Source organism: Dichotomopilus funicola, assembly GCF_033296635.1.
Source record: "Dichotomopilus funicola strain CBS 141.50 unplaced genomic scaffold C8A04scaffold_46, whole genome shotgun sequence".
Classification (NCBI taxonomy): domain Eukaryota; kingdom Fungi; phylum Ascomycota; class Sordariomycetes; order Sordariales; family Chaetomiaceae; genus Dichotomopilus; species Dichotomopilus funicola.
In genome coordinates, this window is record NW_026944067.1 from 177,358 (window position 1) to 196,923 (window position 19,566).

A 19,566-nucleotide genomic window follows, 5' to 3' on the forward strand; every position below is an offset into this window, starting at 1 on the left:
ATTTCGATCCAAAGTAAATACAAATGTCTTAACAAGTTAACATACAAGAATTGGAGTAAGGAGAAGATGAGGCAAACCAAACATAGCTCCCGGAATGACTTAATAACTGGGCTCCTAGTGTACGGTCGAGGGGCAGGTGATAGAGCCTGGACCACTTCTATGGCGTCGTTGAGTCGTAATGCGCAGGGATCTAAGCTCTTCGGAATAATTCTGCCCAGTACGGTTGTCAAAATTCCCTCCACAACACATACACCCTTGAGGCATCCATTTTCAGATGTTATTGAAAGCCCGAATCTGCTTGTTTGATCATGATTCAACATCCTCCTTTTGCAACTTGAATCCAACAGCGGCCGGAATTGGTTAGTCAGCGTTGGTTTACATATATCCTCCGTTATTTGTCTTGCTCTGCCCGATTGTGTTTGAAAAACAGTTGCTGCCATGGACCCCCTTCTCCTCTCGGCCGGTTAGGTCAGTAGGCTCTCTCAGCAGCACTAACGCAGCAACGCACCAAGAAACCTCGTCGGAAACTCAAATAAATACAATGAATACATAGAGGACCCCCAAAGTCCCTGTGTGCGATCTTGCCGGCAGGGCTTGCTTTGTTGAGATCTGGAATGGGGCTCGTTTGTGTTGGTTTGGCGCAACATCCATTTTGGGCTTAGCGTCGATAAGTCGCGGGAAGATGCCCCGCGGGAAGGTGCCCCGCCAAACAGAAGCTGTCCCCACCACAACTTGAACGGCACCTGGAAGCTGCCTGATCATTTGGTGGGGGAGGCATCTCAACTGCCACGCTTTCTTGCGGCGAACAACCCGGAAAGCTTTCTTTCTAATATTTTTTCAGTTGGTTCTTACGCAACCTAGACTGTTTACTTTTGGAGACTACAACTTAGGTTGTTCTTGGAGTCCAGACTTAGTATCCGCGTGTCAGCACGTTCGGTATGTGAGCCCCGCGATCGATCAAGTTAATTTGTATTGCTACCGCGTTGACACGACCGATTTTACAGGACTACTGTGGTGACTCCGTGTATCGCGACTCATTTTACCTTGCGCAGGTCCCGCCAAATCGACTCCCACCGCTCCTCGTCATGGCGACCACTCTTCCGGCTCACCCGACCCCGCAGACGGTCACCCAGCTGCTATCCAAGATTACCGATGCCGACCCCGATTTCCGGTTTATGGCCCTTAGCGACTTGCTGGCGGTATTCAACATTGCGAAACCGGAATTTCTGAACCACGATTACAACACAGCGGCCCGAACCGTCGATCATGTCGTTCGGGCTTTGGACGATCAGAATGGGGAGGTCCAGAACCAGGCAATCAAGGTGTATGTCACCACACGTCGGCTGTCTTGAATATTCTATCTAGGCTTTGTCTAATACCGAGTTTGCAGTCTCGGCCCGCTAGTCAAGAAAATCACACCGCAGCTTATCGCACCGATGATGGAGAAGCTTTGCAGTTTGAAGCTCAAGAACTCGGTCGACAACTCTCTTCCGTCTATGGCCATTCGCGCTGTGGTCGAGGCCCTACCTCGCCCCTCGCCAGGTGTCGCTCCGGCCAGGGACGTTAGCGAGGCGTATACCAGTCTTAGCCGGGTTCTCATACCGCGTTTCCTTGGCCGTTCGAACTCGGGGGGCAGATCTAGCTCTAGTCTGCTAGACCCCGAGGACCCAAGCTCGGATTCGGTCGATGTCCTCATTGAAGTCGTTCGTTGCTTCGGGCCCATGCTTCAATCTTTCGAAATCGAGGCCCTCCATAACGCTGTTGTGAATATCCTTGAGAAGGACAAGGGGAATTCAGTTGTCAAGAAAAGGGCGGTGGTTGCGATTTCTATGCTCGCCCACTACCTTTCTGATGATCTTCTCTCTGCCTTTATCAAGCGGGCTACTAGTGTGCTTCGCCAATCCCAAATCAAGGACTCCACCCGCCGCTTGTACATTACGGTTCTGGGTTCTATGGCTAGGTCGATTCCTTATCGGTTTGGCCTCCACTTGCCCGACTTGGTACCCCTTGTTCTCAGTGTTCTGAGCGAGGAGGAGCTACAGGCACAGCTTGAGGATATCAATGAGGGCGAGGCAACATTAGAGTTTAACGAAGTTTGCGAAGCCGCGCTAGTCGCTTTGGAGGCGTTCCTCTCTTCCTGTCCGACACAAATGCGCCCCTTTACCAACGAAGCCATCGAAGCTTGCCTCCGATACTTGAAATTTGACCCGAACTATGCGGTCGACGACGATGAGGAGATGGAGGACGAAGAGGACGAAGAAGAAGATGAGTTCGACGAAGACGATGAGTTCGAGGCTGCCGGAGGGTTTGACGACGACGACGACGCAAGCTGGAAGGTCCGGCGCTGCGCTGCCAAGGGCCTGTACACCATCATTTCGACTAGGAGCAGCGGCGATCTTCTGGACAGTGGTGTTCTTTATAGCACGGTGGCCCCAGCTCTGGTCAAGCGGTTCAACGAGCGCGAGGAGAATGTGCGCCTCGAGGTGTTATCGTCAATGGCCCTCCTTGTTCGAAAGACGGGCGAGGGTGTAATCCCTCTTTCTATCGATGGTGCTCAGAGCGAATACCTGAGCCAGCCACCCGCCAGTCGCAAAAGGCGTCGCCAGAGTAGCGCGGGCGGGCCTGCCTCCTTCACACTTTCTTTGGCCCCGACTGATCTCTCTGGCACTGGCCTTACCTCGCCTACTAAAGAAAAGCCCCCCGCCACCGGACCGCGCGCAGACCTGGCCGCCCTCACGCCGTCTATCGTCAAATCCCTGACCAAGCTGCTCAAGGGAAAGCTCATTCCGACAAAGCAGGCCTGCATCAAGCTTCTGGATGACGTTACTTGCGTGCAGAAGGGAGGCCTCGATCTTTACTTTGACCAGATTATCGGACCGGTAATTGAGGCTATCAAGCCATCAAGTGCTGCATCCACTTCTGCGTCTTTGGCGTCGGCCGGTGGCGGTGCTTCCGCAACGGCGACTACCCTCAGGATCGCTGCCCTTCGCCTGACAAGCGATATCTCCAAGAACCACTCCTCAGCTGTGCTTCAGCCCTTTCTTTCTGCAATTGTCGCCGGTGTGGTTGTGGTCGCCCATGACAGATTCTACAAAATCTCTGGAGAGGCGATTCAAACGGCCGAGGAGTTGATCAAGGCCATCACCCCGCCGCGTTCTCGCCTAACGGCCCAGAAGTTCAAGGGAGAGCTGCAGAAGCTCTACGATGTAGCTATTGATCGTGCAACTGCCAATGATGCGGACGCCGAAGTTCGTCAGAAGGCTATTCATGCTCTCGGCACGCTCCTAGCCCGTACAACGGGCGCCGAGGGTACAAGTCTTCTTGCTGACGATAAACGGAAGGCGGCTCTTGCTTGCCTCCTCGATAGGCTCAAGAATGAGACAACCAGGCTCGCGGCCGTGCGTGCTGTCGACACAGCCGCCGCCATGTCCGCGGAAGCAGTTCAGTTTGACCCCCAGTGGACACGCCAGGTTGTCGTTGAGCTGGCGGCTCAACTGCGGAAGGCCAACCGATCGCTGCGTGGATCAAGCGTCATGGCTCTGAAACATCTCACAATCTCTCCCGCTACCAAAGGCACACTGGACGAGGCCACCGTGCGGAGCGTGGTGGATGCATTGGTGCCCGTCATTAACAATAACGATGCCCAGCTTCTTGGACCCGGCCTCCTTGCCCTCGCTCGTCTCACGCAAGAGATGCCCAGCGTCGTCATCAACCCGCAGCTCATCGGTGCTCTTAGTAGATTGCTCCAGACCACCGTTATAGGAACGGTCCTGGATTCTCTGCTTGTCTTAGTCACACAGGCCGGGCAGACGGGCCAGGGCAAGCCCTTGATGGTGGCGCTCCTCAAGGATGTCGGTGTCGGCGGCGATCCGTCTGTGGTCGGCAAGGTAATAGGTACACTTCTTGTTGCCAGCGGTGATTCAGCCGGTGTTACTCTGAACAGCTTTGTTCAAGAAATTGAAGCCAGTTCTGGTGACCAGGCTCGGAGCAGCCTTGCCTTGGCCGTCATAGGAGAGGCCGGTTTGCGCCTTGGAAGCAGGTTCCAGATCCCGCCTACGCTTTTCCTGGAGCAGTTTACCAACGAGTACGATAAGGTGTCGCTCGCGGCAGCTGTTGCTCTCGGACGCACTGGTGCGGGCAATGTCTCCTCTTACCTGCCTATCATCCTGAAGTCGCTTCGACAGAAGGGCAGTACACAGTACTTGCTCTTGCAGTCCATCAAGGAGATCCTTCAGCAGGTCGCTCTCTCTTCGACCGACATCGGCGAGTTCTCTACTCAGATCTGGGATCAGATTCTTGCGGCTAGCGGTACTGAGGACAACAAGGCCGTTTGCGCGGAGTGCGTTGGGCGCATGGCCATCATTGACCCCAAGACTTACATTCCCAAGTTGGAGGTAAAGCAATCCCCGGGGTGTTTGGTTCTACAATTCTTGACACTGACGTTTTATTAGGCCTTATTCAAGGACAAATCCGTGGTCTTGAGGGCCATCGCAGTGCAAGCTCTCCGATACACGCTCCCTGACGACAACGAGGCGTTCGACGCATACCTCAAGCTCTCTTTGGTTGATATGCTGAAGACAGCGCTGAGCGACCAGGAGATTGAAATCCGCCGCCATGCCATGTCGACCTTGACCTCAGCAGCGCACAACAAGCCGGAGTTGATTCTAGGGAACCTCAACCAGCTGTTGCCTTTTGTCATGACCGAGACGGTTGTCAAGCCAGAGCTTATCCGGGAGGTGCAAATGGGCCCGTTCAAGCACATCATTGATGATGGGTTGGACGTCCGAAAGGTATGTGGTCTTGCCCCTATTGACTTCAGGTTACTTTGTCTAATTATCTTCTGATGTAGGCGGCGTACGAGACGCTGTATGCGCTGATGGAGACGGCTTTCTCGCGCGTCAGCATCATCGACCTCTACGATCGTATCGTTGCCGGTCTGGTAGACGACAACGACATCCGCGCCCTCTGCAACCTGATGGTGTCGAAACTGGTCTACCTCGACGCCGACGAGACGGTCCGCCGTCTCGACTCGATTGCAGGGGGGTTCCGCAAGACCCTATCGCACAAGCTCAAGGACAACGCTGTGAAGCAGGAAATCGAGAAGCAAGCGGAGGCCAACAAGTCGGTCCTGCGTCTCACCCTGCTCCTTGGTGAGAAACTTAACAAGTCGGCTCTCAATACCAGCGGTGCTCAAGCGGCGGCCGGCCCGACCGGATCCAACCAGGTCTGGACAAGCTACTGGGAGTGGGTCAACCGGGACTTTAGCGGCCAGCTGAAGGCCATTAGGGACGAGAACCGGACGGCAAACTCTGATGAGGCGAGTTCTTCTTAGAGAGTGGGTACGTCGTGGTTGGACTTGGACTCGGATTCAGACTGAGGCGTGTGATGGGATATGTCTTTTGAGGTGGATTATCTCTCACCTCGCGTGGTGTCATGATGGTTCATGGTATGACCTAAAAAGGAACCGTGTTGAAGTATGAGAAGACTTTGTTTGTTGTGTATGTTCTGTAGGCGACGTAGTAGATGCGTTAGCGATGGAGAATAACTTTGAGACACCATTATTTGTGGCAAATGCCTGACTTGTCAGGACGGCTTGATGGTTCATGTGTAAATCAGCGACGAAGATGAGCAGAGCCCAGACGCAAAGTACCCAGCCTAGTCCGTCTAGTCGAATTACATTATTATTATTCCTAGCCCCGCTGTACCATATCCGAAGCACTCATTGCACGTACTAGACATTCATACTTAAACATGTCTCGATCCCCTCGACTCTCGCACGCACAGACACCCACGCCCACACACCAGTTGCCAACACCTTTCTCGCCTCTGGCCTGTTACAAGACCGCTTCATCGGGATACTTCTTCGCAAACATCCCCAGCGCCTTCATGGGGAAGGTGAACTTGTAGTTGGGGTACGAGATCATGCAGCTCTTGTTGAACACACCCTCGATGGCTTCCTGCAGCCACTCGCCGTTAGGCTGCTGGCGCTCCATCAACAGCTGGATGCCACGCTGAATGGCGGCCTTGTCGGGGTAGTTGGCCTTCATCAGGCCGATGAGGGCCCAGGCTGTCATGACGACTTGCGAGCCGTCTGGGTGCTCGACGTATTCGCCGGTTTCGCAGGCCTATGTGTTGGGGAGGGAGGTATTAGCAAGGATGGATAAGACGGAAAAAAGGGGGGATGATGGGAAGCGTACCTTGTAGTGTTCCGACCACCCGCCATCCTCGCGTTGCTTGGAGATGAGATAATCGCAACCACGTTTGGCGTGCGAGCTGTTGGCGTAGGTCTCGCCGATGCTGGACAGACTCTCAAGCGCGAACATGGTGGCATAGGTGAAGCAGATGCCCCAGCTGCCGTACCAGCCGCCGTGTGGCCGCTGGTTGGTCTTGATCCAGGCCACGGCGCGGGCGATGAAGCGGTCAATCTCGGCGGCACGGTACGACGGCCAGTGCTTGTGGAAAAGGGAGAGCGCGGTCACCACCGCGGTTGTGCATTCGGGATACTCGTACTCGACCATGATGCGGCCAAACACCTCGGCTGCGTTGAGCATCTCCATCCAGTCGCCTGCCCTTGGTGGTTCATATGAGGAGCAACTGCCGTTCGAATTTTGGTAGGTAAGGAGGGTGTCGATGGCGTCGAAGATGCGTTGGTCCTCGATCAAGGTGGGGAAACCTGGAGTCTTTTGGAGGATGATGACCGACTTGAGGGCTTCGGAGACGCAGTCGCTCACAGCGTAGCCCTGATCCTTGTTGCTAAACGCCCAGGCACCTTTGCGCTGTTGGCGGTAGCACTTGTCCTGGTCTTTGACGTTTTCGCGGATCTGTTGGTCGTCGAGGAACTCAAGAGCCTTGAAGAGCATAGGCCTCCATCGTGGGTCCTCCGTGAGCCCGGCGTCCATGATAGATTGGATGGCAAAGGCCGTGTCCCAGCATTGTACGCCATTAGTCCCGTTAGCGAGAAGACCTTCGTCCTTGACCCAGAGGAACTCATCCGCCCGCTCCTTGTGTCTGCGTACGGCATACGAATCGGGGCCGTCACGGGCATAAAGCGCGACGAGGTTCATGGGGCCGGATACGGTAGCCAGGTCCAGGTGGTCGGTGTTCTCGTTCTCCATCTCAATTAGCTTCATGGCCCACTTCTCAGCCTTGTCGACAATGGGCTTCACTCTGAAGATGGGTTTCCAGACATTGGCGAGAATCCAATTGAGCAGGTTGAGCAACCAAGTCTTTGGGTGGTAATTGTCCCGAGGGTGGATGGTATTGCGGTTCGCGGCCCAGTTGATAGTAGCCCAGTCCTCCACGAAGAGCTCCTTGCGAAGAGAACGGATTAAATCGGTTTCTTCGGCTTGCCACCGCCTAGACCAGAGATAGCTCATGGGAAGGTATACCTGCCGAATGTGAATCCACCATCTCCAAGGGGCGAAGGGAACCCAGTCGGGCAAAAGCCATAACTCGGGCGGAACGGGATTCACAATATCCCAGTTGGCTACGCCCATGATAGCAAGCCACCATTTTGACCAATGTGGCCCATGAGTTGCGCCTCCAAGTTTGTGCAGTGTCCCGCGAGCCTTCACCATCACGGGGTGGTCCGCATCCACCCCGACGATCCGCAGCACGATATAATTGAGGCACGTCCCAAACACGGAAGTCTCGCCCTCGATGTGTAGACCCCAACCGCCGTCCTCTGGGTGCGCGCGGGCAAACAAGTAGTTCTTGATTTCGGTGGCGTAGTACCAAGAAATCGGTGTCTTCGTCACGTACCACGAGATAACGATGCACGGCAAGAGGAACATGGGACCCCCATACTCGCAGCCCCAGTGGCCGCTGGGAAGCTGGAGCTTTTCGAAGAATTCGAGACCGTTTCGGACCGCGTCAAGGGGCTTTTTGGCTTTCGGAAGATCGGGGAGGCCCTAATGGTAAGGGTACGAAGTCAGTCTCCGGTTGCCATTCCCGTACTTTATGATCAGCTCCTGCACTCACCAATGGAAGTCCCAAGTAATATTTATCGGCATAGGTTTGCGGCCAATCCTTGGCGGCTTCATCGTCCTCCAAGTAACGCCATGTATGTCTGCCGTGGTCATCCCGCATGCGCCATCGCGAGTAGTCGGTTTTCTCCTCGAGCTCTGACCGCTGTCGCTTGGTTGCGTGGTCGTGGTCGGCGTCGTTGCTGAGGCGTTTCCGGGTTGAATCCTTCTCGATGGTCGAGCTAGCCTCGGAGCTCGCTCCGTTCGTCTTTTTTCGTGCCATTCTAGGTGTCGTTGGGTTGTTTGTGAGCTGTTCGGGAACCGTCCAGATCCGTTGGCCAGCGCGGGCGGTCACTTTTTGTGTGGTTGATGGCCCCTTGCTCGTGCATTCGCCAATCACTGCAGTCCCGACAGTTCAGCGCTGATCAAGCGGCCCTTCTTTCCCTGTCACACCGGCCAGCTCTCTGAATCCACACCATTCGGCCGCTGTAACCCCCACAGTCAAGATATTTCTTGGCATGTCGGCAGGGCCTGGGCCCGCGCGAGCAATGTCGGATCCTTCCGTGCCGTGTCGGTAAGGCCCCGACAACCTATACCAGCTGATTACACGACGATGGATAGTTAGAGAAGGAACGATGGCAAACGCAGCACAGTTGGATTGGAGACGAACGAGGAAAGTGCAAACGGCTGGAGTTGAATTTGGATTGAAGACACAGTTTTCAAGACATGTTTCACACGACCCCCAAGTTTTTTGCACACAAGCGTCTTTAATGCTTTTTCTGATGATGCGATCTGCCAAATCCGGAAGTATGTTTTCAGCTTCAGGGGCCCGACGTGACCCCGTCACGAAATCACAGACTCGTTCGAGGGTAAATCAACGAGTACTACCTGCAAGGACCGTCGACTCCGACGAGGCACCGGTACCTCACCAAGGCCAAACGTCTGCTTTGTCTCGTATTGAAGACTTGTTTGAATCTATTGTCGATGCACTCGATAGTGGAGAGGAGCTCGTAATTCCGTACCAAAACTCACGAACTCCCCAGAACGAGCAGAAGGGTGCATCCTCTCAGCAAAGTAGAGAGCCGTTTGACGTAATCAGATTCCCAGGTCGAACGATCCAGGAAGCAAAGCGATTCGGTAGGATTCCTGATATGTCTGGCCATTGACATTCTGTCCCCCATTAACTCGAGCACTGTTCTAGAGGCTATGTTTCGTATCCTTGAAATGTCCCATCAGGCTCTGCTCTCCGGAAACATCATTACAAAAAGGTAAGGCCTGACTTTGTCACGAGTCACTTTAAGTAAAGCCGGATTAGTGGGTGGTAATAGTTACAGGAATATTTACTACCAAAATCCCGGCTTGTTCAAGTCTCAAAGTTTTGTAGATGTGATGGTAGATAACCTCGCTTCTACACTTGGGATTGGCCGCGAAGATCTGAACATTGTAAGCCTCAAAACTCTTTATGGCCTTCGCCATGATTGGCTAACCGGGAATACTATAGGTTGCTGCAGCCAAGGGCTTAATATCAGGACCGATAAACATAACTCTCCGGGATGGTTCTACTCACTGCTGCGACGCCCCTGGCGACAGTGTATGTGTCTTCGACTAGCTAATTTGAAATTGCATCCACTAATCTTGGAAGGGAATGCTGCTTCCATCGGCGAGTTTGATTCAGAGAATTGACTTCCGTGGGGTGAGGTGGGTTTTGGTCGTCGAAAAAGAGGTACGGATCTTTTCCCCTCATATGAAACTGGCCTCAGGTTGCCTGAGTTGACTCATGATACAAGGCTACATTTCGGACATTGGCCGCATCACGGTATTGCGTGGCATCTCAAGCGGGTCATGGAGTCCTCATAACGGTGTGCAGTTCTGCCCTTGGTTAATGGTATGAGCATTCATCTTACATGTCAGTCATGCAGGCAAAAGGGTTTCCCGATCTTGCCACCCGACGATTCCTATCGTTCTTGCAAAGGGCCCGGCCAAATCTTGCTTTGCATGCTCTGGTTGACTTTGACCCACACGGGGTTGCCATCATGCGAACCTATAAATATGGGAGCAAGCGACTGGGCCATGAAGAAAACGCCACGTCATCACGGCTCCGGTGGCTTGGGATTCTTAGTGACGATGTCCTACCGAACGGATCAGCAGACAGCAATGCATCTAGCCACGACAGTCAGGGTCACAGCCAAGAAACCGAAAGCCAGGATTCCGCGACCTACTCGCTTGACGGTAGGTGGTGGACCTCGATATCAGCATAGCTCTCGCTGACTCGTTTAAGGCTCGCAAAACTCCTTCGAGAGGCGCATCAAGAGAGCTCGGGTTGAGGTTACACGGGGCCCGAGTGATTCCGTTCTGCCTCTCACTCTAGGAGACAGAAAGAAAGCTGTGGATGTTATAAAGGAGATTGTTAACGTTGAAGAACCCGGAGATGATGAAATGGGACAGATAAGAGAGCTGCAGCGTATGCTGATGCTCAATGTCAAGGCAGAAATTCAGGCTGTGGATAATTTTGGTGATCTCGCTGGGTGGTTAGATGAGAAGCTGATCGGGGCCGGGAGAGGTCAAGGGGTGAGTAGGGGGTGGTTTTTGCTGCCAACGGATGAGCTGTGAGCTCAATTTCATTTCGCAGGATGAAGTTCCGATTTCGAGTTCTGTAAAACAAAGACGGCATTGGGATGAATGATGGGAAAGGGCATCTCGGCTTGGTCGCGTTGAAAATGGTTTCAACTTTGATGCCAAATTAATTAATCACTAGCATTTGTTAGTTATAAACCCCTTGGTACCAAGATTTTGTGGCCATCAGGTGTTGTCAAATCACCGACCCGCTTCAAGGCGTTGCAGGAATGGGTTCAATTTATGTATAAGCTCAATGGGGGCGTCGTCTATCGTTATTGCTGATAAATCCTGACGCCAGTCCTAGTATTCTGGGAGGGGTCGAGTGCGGATTTAGGTTTAATGGTTGTTGCCCTCACCCGGTGGTGTTTGGAGAAGGGAGAATCGGAAAGCGTGAGCGAGCGTTAATTTCTCTGAGCCTGAGTAAACAGAGTTTATATTTCCTGGGGAAAAAAATGGGGGGGAGGAGAGACCTCAAAGATGCACTTGTCCTGAAAAGAGGTTAAACAGTTCTCACACAGTAATAATCTGGAGATATGAAATATATGAAATAATGAAAGCGGCAATTAAACTGTATGAGACGCACACAAGAATTGTGACTTCGTGTGTGTTCGTCAATGCAAGATGTTTACTCATAGGCTCGGTCGAAAAAGCCAAAGGTAATATCTTCATGAGCGTTAGGAAGTAGGAACCTAATTTGTGAACTAGAAGAAGAAGTTTATTTATGTGCAACTTTCATCTAGTTACTAGATCCCTGTTGTCCGTGCCATTTACAAAGCAGGTAGCCGACTCTCAATTCTCGCTCAACCCCTGGAGTTATTTTATTTTCCTCTGTGTCCCTTTCCTTTTCCCCTTCTCACCACCGGGCGATTTACACTCCATCGCCTTGATAGCCAGACACGCCGCGCACCGGTGAACCTTGTGGGATCTCCCGGAACTGGCCGTGTCAAGCTCACGGCAGTATTTGTGTGTGATGACACCCTTACATTCTATTAAAGAGGAGTTTGTCAGTCCTACAACGTTTGGAAGACTGGGACAGGGGTAAGAGGGATGGGTAAAGAGAGGGGGGGGACTAACCCGCTGGGGTCTCAGCGGCTTTTACGTTCTTCTTAGACTTGGTATAAGAGCGCGCCATTTTGAGTGGTAAGAGGGGGTTTTGAGATTGGTGTTTTTGGGGATGATGATTCCAAAGCTTTCGCTTAGGAAACGTTGCTAGCGAATTGAGTGTTGTTGTTGTTGTGTTGTAGGTTTTGAGTTTGAGTGATAGTATATCGACGAATAACGACGATGATTTTTTGTTGGTACGATGAGACAATCGAGCAGAATGGGAAACTCCTCAGCTTGGGGGGACGGCCGTATTTATACTTTTTAAAAGCTTCTAAGTCCTCCTGTCTGTGCAATATGTTTAGGTTCATGCATGGAATTCTCGAGAAGAACCTTACACAACCTAGTGCCTGCCAGTACCTCCGGGGATTGTTCTGTGTATCCACTACGGATACAAGGCACAGAAGGGCGGTTTCAAACTTTCTATCATACAAACAGCGTAATGCAGGCGGCTAACACCGGCTATGAGGGCTTTTATGGTCCCTTGGTTTAGTAGTGGTTATTCCGATATTCGTTCGGTTTGTTTGCACCCTCCTGGTTTACAGCCCACGACAGCGGTGACAACCACAATGTAATCTTGACATGGGACAACTTCACCTTTTACAGCCAGAGAATTGTGTGGAAGTTGGTATCTAGTAGCTTCCAGGTGTCAGATAACTTACTGCAAGGCGCTTATCTCAAAAATTAGTGAAGGGTTCATGGGGAATATTCCAGTCCTCTCTAAGAGTACAGTGCGCAATACCTATCGATCATACACTCCACACTGTTTGGGTCACAATGAACCACCAAAAAATTTGGCAGCCGTTGATGTCAGTTTTGGGCAAGTCCTCACTACTCGCGATTTCCCTTTCTGATGATTTGAAAAAAAAAATTGCCCGCCAAAATCAACATCCACATTGACGGGACCCCCGCTCGCCCTGCCGAAAGAGGAAAATATGGCACCACACTTAACAGAAGACGAAATTGACGACCTGTTGTATGCAGCTCGTGTTGGGGACCAGGATGAGTTGACGACGCTCCTCTCGTCGCTTTCGGAGCGGGAAAAGGTCTCGGCGGCTGAGATTCTCATAAATGCTAAAGATGAGGGCAAGTCGACTTGTTTGCATATGGCTACGGGGAATGGGCATTTGGGTGAGTCTCGGTCGTTATTCAACTCTTTTTTGCCCGTGATTTCTGTTTCCATATTTTTCTATGCATCAACTTTTGTTCTCATTATCATACCCCACCACCCCCCGGTTTAACTTTTTGAGTTTCACCATTACCATTTTCTTAGTCTGCTACATCCTCTCTCATACAAAACACACTATCACACCATACTAACACATCTTCCAGAGATCGTAACCCTCCTCCTTACCCACCTCAGCCCACCCCTACCCGCAGACAGCAAACAAGCCTTCCTAGACGCACCCAACGAATACGGCAACACAGGCCTACACTGGGCCGCATTAGGCGGCCACCTAGCGGTGGTGAAGGTGCTGGTAGAGGCCGGGGCGTCGGTGGCGCTGGCCAACGACAAGAACTACGTGCCGCTGGACCTGGCGAGTTTTGGGGAGAAGTTTGATGTGGTGGACTATTTCTTGGAGAAGAGTGGGGGGTTGGAGGAGGAGAATGCTACGGCTACGGGTTCTGGTGATGGTACCGCTGGTGGCGGTGAAGGGGGTGTGGGTGGCTTGGAGAGTGGGTTGGAAGGGGTGAAGGTTTCGGCGGAGGAGAGGAAGGGGGAGGATGGGGAGGATGAGGTGGTGTTTAAGGCGGGGAGTGCGGCGTGATGGAGGTGATTATAGGGGGTTATGAATTGGGGAATGAAAAATGGATGTAAAATGAGATTGAATGTTGGATGAGATATGAATTCCAAGACCAGGAAATGTGTGCTAGGTGTGTTTGGAATTGACGTTCATGTTAACGAATTGGAATGAACTAGAAATTACGTACGCCTTGTAGATTGCAGAAGTATGTTTCGTAAGGGGAACGAGAGGAGGTGTTAGCTTTGGGAATGCATGGTTCTTCCGCAGCTTGGTTGGGATGATTACTGCCTTCCCGATTTAACCTGCTTTGATGCTGGGCCACCCCTTCCCTCTTGCGAAGGACAGCACATACCAGCACCGGCAAGACGCATCAGACGCATGGAATCTCCTCTGCAGCTTCTGCAGGATGTCCAATCTTGCATTTGGTAGTGTTTTGGCCTCCGTGATGGGGCAACAGTAGATGAACTTAGCGCATGCGTGATGATGTGACAACTAGCAAAGAATTAGACGCTGATTCCGAATTTCCGCATATATCTCCTAGCCATTACCATAAATTCCTATCCTTTTCTCTCAAGTCTTTCCTTTTGGCCTACACCCAAACTGGGCCCTGTTCGCATCCAACCCCTACTCTCTCGGACTTAATCGTTGATCTCATCACCGGCTGGTGTTAACGCCCACCATGCCGTACTCCACCACACTCTCGGTGCCCATTTCAATGAGGATGGCGGATCCCTCATGGAGAATGGCAGATCCCCCCAGACCCATGGGGAGTACAGAGGCACTTCGGCTCGAGAATGAGGACTTGAGGAAAAAGAACGAGGAACTTGCGGCCGAACTAGACAAACTCCGGATCGCTACCGCCCAATCTCCTACACCGGCCGGGCCCCAGAGGACGAGCCCTACTAAGTCGTACATGCAATTAACGTCTTCGTCTCGCATCCGGAAAACAGCACCACACAGCACTCGTCTCAGGACCCCGGAAGCTACCACCGGTTCGGACAAATCGAGCCCGGCCGCCGAAGCAGTCAGAGCCCAGCGCAGGAAGACCTGGGATTCTGGTTCCTCTCGGGCCGCCCGGACTCCAAACGGTCCTGGCGACGGCAGAGCGGTGCCTGGTTACATGCAGTCTACGGCCTCGAGTTACCAAAAGCGAGCATCCCAGAAGGGAGCGGTAGGTCAAATCAACCACCCGGCGCGTCCGGAGAAGTACCAGGTTGGGACGCAGTTCCAGACTCGGCGCAAGAAAGAGTACACCGAGCAGCAACGACAACACCAACAGCCACAGCAACAGCAGCCGGTCCGACGATCCCTCCGACAGCATTCGCGGCAAACCCAGGAGCCGCCTCGACCCGACTCACCCGAGTTGCCAGAGGAGAAAGTGCTTACGCTGCAGGATTTCGTACCGGGGGATCTGCGTTTGTCGCCGCCGCTTCCGAGAATCCAGTCGGTTCCGATTTCGCGGTATTCCCTTCCGGAATCGATGACGACGATTATTGAGGTGCCCGATACGCCTTAGCGGGTCGAAGGCAGTACCGCAGTGAGGGGGGTGATGGTTTGTGGAAGGTGTTTTGAGCAGATTTGAGGGTGGGAGTGTGAGGGTGGTATTTTGTACTCTGAGAAGGAGTAATCATCAGCGTAATCAAAAGGGGGGTTATTCGGGGGTGAAGCGTCTGTTGCGTTTTGATTGGGAAGATTGATTGTTCGGGGCACAAGATTGATTGATTACTTAACTAGGTAATTATATTTGTGTTCTCGAGGTTGGCAATGAGCATCGAGTTACATGATATCAATGGACAGTTTTGTTCACGCGTTCGGCATAATTAAACGGGTTTTTTGGATGTATGATTATTATTATCATTGGGTACTTACTTGTCCCCTTCTACCTCACCATCGAATCATGCCTCGTAATTCACACCTTTCATACTTACCTTGATTATCTCACCGTACCTTGCCATCGTAACCATACCTTACCTTAATCAACAAAGAGGTACCTAATACCTACCTACTCAACAGCCTCAACAACCCTCCAAGGCCCAGCAACACAAGCATCCCCATACACCTCCGCCCTCGCCACCCTAATCTCCCTCACCGCTGCCATCTCACCACCCCTACTTCCCCTACTTCTCCCTCCTCCCTGACCTCCCACTTCTTTTTCTTCAGCCCCTTCCCCAGCGCCAAAAACAAAAGGCCTAACCCCCAGCGCCTGTGCCGCACGTGCCCGACCCCAAGCAAGAAAAGCCTGCAGTGAGGGGTTGTGTTGTTCGATTGTGAAGGCGTCGTGTGCGAGTTGGTGGGCTTGGTTTATGAGAGGGAGGAGAGAGGGGGGGCGGCTGGTGGGGGAGTGTGTGGCGAGGGTGATTTCGTGGGTGTTGAGGGTTGAGAAGGTTTTGAGGAGGGTTTGGAGGGCGGTTGCTTGGGGGGTTGGAGGCTGGGTTGTTGGGGTGGGTTGGGTTTTGGGTCGGGGTTGGTGGGGGTTGTTGGGGTCGATCCAGGTGAGGTTAAGAGCTGGAGAGAGGAGGTTGTTGATGGCGTTGTTGGTGTTGTTCTTTGGAGTGTATGGGGTAAGGGTATGCTGGATGAGGTCTTGCAAACCCTCCAGAAACCGGCCCACGTCCCAGCGCCGGCGCTCATCTGGGTCTTGAGTCCCCGGTGCCGGCTGGGGCTTCACAAACCCGTCCATGGGATACGGCAGGTCAGACGTGCAGATGTATTTGTACTGGTACTCTTTATGCCAGGTGGCGCTGTAAGCTTGGTCCTCGCTGGCGGTAGTGGCCCAGCCAAAGTCGCCGAGGTAGAAGTCTGGCAGACCGTGGTTGTGTGTGGATGTATTGTTGCTGGTGAAGTGCAGGAAGATGTTGGTGGCGTGCAGGTCGCCGTGGTAGATGGTTTCGGCGCCGGCGTGGTACATGAAGTGGAGGGTTTCGCAGACTTGGGCGATGCACAGGGCCACCACGCACACGGGGAAGAGATGGCCGGGTGCGATGCCTGGGATTAGTCCGCCGGCCCAGTCAGAGGCGAGCGTGGCGAGGTCGCCGCCGTTGCAGAGTTTCCAGTAGCTGACGCGGACGTGCTCGGTACGAAGTGGTAAGGAACTAGGACCTTGCTTGGTCACGGCTGCGTTCTCGTGGGAGATCAGGGTGGTCCAGCGTGGGGTGAGTTTGGGAAGAGGGTTGACGGGGTGCTGGGCGAGGTCATTGAGCAGGTGGACGATGCGGATCTCGTTGTCTTCGGGTACCTTGGTTAGGTTGTCGGCGGTCTGGAGGACGGGCCGGAGCTTGCTTACCTTTTGGACGGTTAGTTCGTGGGTCAGGGTGTTGGTGACCAGCTGGACGTGGCTCTGGGATCCGGAGAAGAGCGGCCGGTTGAAGAGATAGGAGGTGCCGGACTCGGTGGTGAAGAGATAGGCGTAGCCAGCCTGTCCGGTGCGAACGCGGCGGTTGTGGAGGATAGTAAACATGACTTGTCTAAGTCAGTCGGTGAGTGTAGAGTGTACGTTGCAGTAGTTTGACCAGTAATTGATTTGTTTCCTGGAGCCTGGGGATGACTTTCTTTAAACAGTTTGAAGAAATCTTTTTGGGATAACCAGTGGTTAAATCTTTGAGAACTTGAAAAATCTAATAATTTATTTAATACTTCAGCATAGTCGAGTTGTCCGAGTTGAATCCTGAACAATACGCCGAGCTCATCGTTTCATCGTTAGTTGATTTGTTCTGCACAGGCTGTTGGCAGTAGTTACAATAGACAAAGAAATAACCATATGACCACTCGAACAGCATTGTGATCTATTACTATGTCGCCTCGCGAGACTTCAAAGAAAAAAGGGGCAATGAAATGAGGGTTAGGGTTCGACGTGGATAATTTATAATTAACTTTTAGCCACTCGATTCATTATTCGACCTCTATTTCTTTGTCAATGTTAATTAACTACTCCAATAATTTCCAAAGAACGGCCCGTCTTACATGTCACGTAGCTAACTGCTGGCTTGTACATGTGTACTGTACCTCAGAACAACGGGTTCCCCTCAGATCGTCCTATCCTCTCGCTTTCCACAAGTTAATAATTACAACTTCCCTTGGGCCGCTGGATTGGCGCGGGGAATACCTCCCAATATGTCAACAACCAGGCCGTTAATACCCAGTACCAGGAAACCTGTCTGCCGGCGCAGCGTTGATGATCGCCGGGAATTATTTATCCCACCAGTCAGAAAGACCAATTGCAGCGGGTCCTGTCCGACGAAACGGCTGGATAAATACACCATGATTGTCACCAAGTTGGGAGCCCTTGAAGCCCCAGTTCGAGCGCTCTTCATCCAAATGGAGCTTTTCTCTCGCGGCGCAGAAGTAGCTTCCTGGCTCGCAATGAACAGCTGGATCAGCGCTGGGGCTGGTCAGGCTCTTGTCGGGGCTGCCTATGGAATTCAGCCTTGATGCTTGACCTAAATTAACCTTTCGGCTTGTGAATGTCCGCAATGTGACGTTGAGAGCGTGATGTTTTCTCCGTGTGTGTACAAAACCGACGTGATGGCACGAGTTTAAAGCCAAGACAAACTGATCTGCCCGTTTGGATTTGAGCAAAGTCACGGGTGTGATTAGAAAGTTCTTGTTGTTTCGTTCTTGACAGTGATTTCCCACCATGATGTTGTCGATACCCCGCCTAGCGACCATCGCAGCACTGCTGCTATGGTCGCCGAGCACGTTGGCCGCGCCCACACAGGACACCCCTCTAGCTCCACGACAGGACGAGGACTGGCATTGGGTTGCAACATGGACGTCCATGCCGCAGCTCGTCGAGCCAAACAACATGCCCCCAGCGCCGTTTGTACGTCCACCACGACCCATGCCGAGCTGCAAACCTCACTCTCTTTGTTGCTTTCTAGACTAACCGATATAAACAAATAGAGCGGCAGCGCAACCTTCAAGGACGCCACCCTCCGCCAAACCCTCCACCTCTCCCTCGGCACCTCCCGACTCCGCCTCCAAATCAGCAACACCTTCGGCACCACCCCCCTACCCATCACTGCAGCCACTATCGCCCTACCCTCCAGCGGTAAACCAGGCGTCTCCTCCATCGACACCACCACCCTCCAGCCCCTAACCTTCCACAACGGTTCCTCCACCATCACCATCCCCGCCGGCGAAACAGCCTACACCGACCCGATCGACTTCCCCTCCCCTATTCCGGCCCAATCCAACATCGCCGTGTCACTGTACTCGCAAGCCGGTCAGGCCGGGTCGAGTATCACAGGCCACCCAGGGAGTAGGACTACGTCGTGGATGGTAGCGGGGAATAACGTTGAGGCGGCCACGCTGTCGGGAGGAAGTGGTGTGGCGAATACGAAGCACTGGTATTTTGTCAGTGCGGTCGAGGCGTGGGCGCCGCCGACGATGGGGGCGTTGGTGATTCTGGGGGATAGTATTACGGATGGGAGGGGGAGTACGGATGATGGGAATGATCGGTGGCCGGATTTGTTGCTGGCAAGGATGCAGCAGGCGTCGAATGGGAGTGGTGCGGCGGTGGTGGGGGTGAATAACCAGGCGGCTGGGGGCAATGCCGTGTTGACGGGGGGACTGGGCCCGACGCTGTTGACGCGGTATCAGAGGGATGCGCTGCAGGTGGCCGGGGTGAAGTATGTGATGATTTTTGAGGGGGTGAATGATATTGGTGGGGGCAGCGCGGATAGCGGGACGCAGACGAGGATTGGGACGGAGTTGCAGGAGGCGTTTGCGAAGATTGTGGGGGATTGTAAGGCGGCGGGGATCAAGACGATTGGGGGGACGATTACGCCGTTTGGGGGGAATGGACAGGCGTATTCGAGTCCTGTGAGGGAGGCTGCGAGGGTGGCGGTGAATGAGTGGATTTTGGGGAGTGGGACGTTTGATGCGACGGTGGACTTTGCAAAGTTGATTGGGGATCCGACGATGGTGAGCCAGTTGGCGGGGAAGTATGATGGGGGGGATCATTTGCATCCGAATGTGGCGGGATATCAGGCCATGGCGGATGGGTTTCCTTTGGACTTTTTTGATGCTTGAGTGAGAGTCTGAGAGAGGTTAAGGGAGACGAGGGAAGAGATAGGGGGGGTCAAAACCAAAGAGAAGGATCGAACACAAGGCAGTTTGGAAATAAGGACCAAAAAATAGGG

The 19,566-nt window shown here is 53.0% G+C and overlaps 7 protein-coding genes across 7 annotated transcripts; 5 read left to right on the forward strand and 2 right to left on the reverse strand.

Annotated features, from left to right (window-relative positions):
- Positions 1-1,085: 1,085 nt before the first annotated feature.
- On the forward strand, positions 1,086-5,332 carry C8A04DRAFT_38416 (armadillo-type protein; the record flags this gene model as incomplete). Its single annotated transcript, XM_062784231.1, has 5 exons — positions 1,086-1,324; positions 1,391-2,822; positions 2,898-4,394; positions 4,452-4,790; positions 4,850-5,332. The coding sequence occupies 5 exons, from the start codon at positions 1,086-1,088 to the stop codon at positions 5,330-5,332; spliced, it is 3,990 nt and encodes a 1,329-aa protein (XP_062635681.1).
- Positions 5,333-5,834: 502 nt separating this feature from the next.
- C8A04DRAFT_38417 (terpenoid cyclases/protein prenyltransferase alpha-alpha toroid) lies at positions 5,835-8,247 on the reverse strand (the record flags this gene model as incomplete). Its single annotated transcript, XM_062784232.1, has 3 exons — positions 5,835-6,125; positions 6,198-7,910; positions 7,981-8,247. 3 exons carry the CDS (start codon positions 8,245-8,247, stop codon positions 5,835-5,837), a joined length of 2,271 nt encoding a protein of 756 aa, XP_062635682.1.
- Positions 8,248-8,773: 526 nt separating this feature from the next.
- Positions 8,774-10,574, forward strand: C8A04DRAFT_13377 (Spo11/DNA topoisomerase VI subunit A; the record flags this gene model as incomplete). Its single annotated transcript, XM_062777682.1, has 8 exons — positions 8,774-9,101; positions 9,166-9,232; positions 9,299-9,407; positions 9,466-9,555; positions 9,607-9,687; positions 9,752-9,823; positions 9,884-10,193; positions 10,243-10,574. The coding sequence occupies 8 exons, from the start codon at positions 8,774-8,776 to the stop codon at positions 10,572-10,574; spliced, it is 1,389 nt and encodes a 462-aa protein (XP_062635683.1).
- Positions 10,575-12,616: 2,042 nt separating this feature from the next.
- C8A04DRAFT_30107 (ankyrin-repeat containing protein) lies at positions 12,617-13,450 on the forward strand (the record flags this gene model as incomplete). The annotated part of the gene is made up of 2 exons (XM_062781253.1): positions 12,617-12,812; positions 13,014-13,450. 2 exons carry the CDS (start codon positions 12,617-12,619, stop codon positions 13,448-13,450), a joined length of 633 nt encoding a protein of 210 aa, XP_062635684.1.
- Positions 13,451-14,105: 655 nt separating this feature from the next.
- On the forward strand, positions 14,106-14,942 carry C8A04DRAFT_30108 (uncharacterized protein; the record flags this gene model as incomplete). Its single annotated transcript, XM_062781254.1, has 1 exon — positions 14,106-14,942. The coding sequence occupies one exon, from the start codon at positions 14,106-14,108 to the stop codon at positions 14,940-14,942; it is 837 nt and encodes a 278-aa protein (XP_062635685.1).
- A 486-nt stretch (positions 14,943-15,428) lies between these two features.
- Positions 15,429-16,883, reverse strand: C8A04DRAFT_13381 (uncharacterized protein; the record flags this gene model as incomplete). Its single annotated transcript, XM_062777685.1, has 3 exons — positions 15,429-15,506; positions 15,573-15,931; positions 16,019-16,883. 3 exons carry the CDS (start codon positions 16,881-16,883, stop codon positions 15,429-15,431), a joined length of 1,302 nt encoding a protein of 433 aa, XP_062635686.1.
- A 1,176-nt stretch (positions 16,884-18,059) lies between these two features.
- C8A04DRAFT_38421 (SGNH hydrolase-type esterase domain-containing protein) lies at positions 18,060-19,456 on the forward strand (the record flags this gene model as incomplete). The annotated part of the gene is made up of 2 exons (XM_062784233.1): positions 18,060-18,245; positions 18,326-19,456. 2 exons carry the CDS (start codon positions 18,060-18,062, stop codon positions 19,454-19,456), a joined length of 1,317 nt encoding a protein of 438 aa, XP_062635687.1.
- Positions 19,457-19,566: the final 110 nt, after the last annotated feature.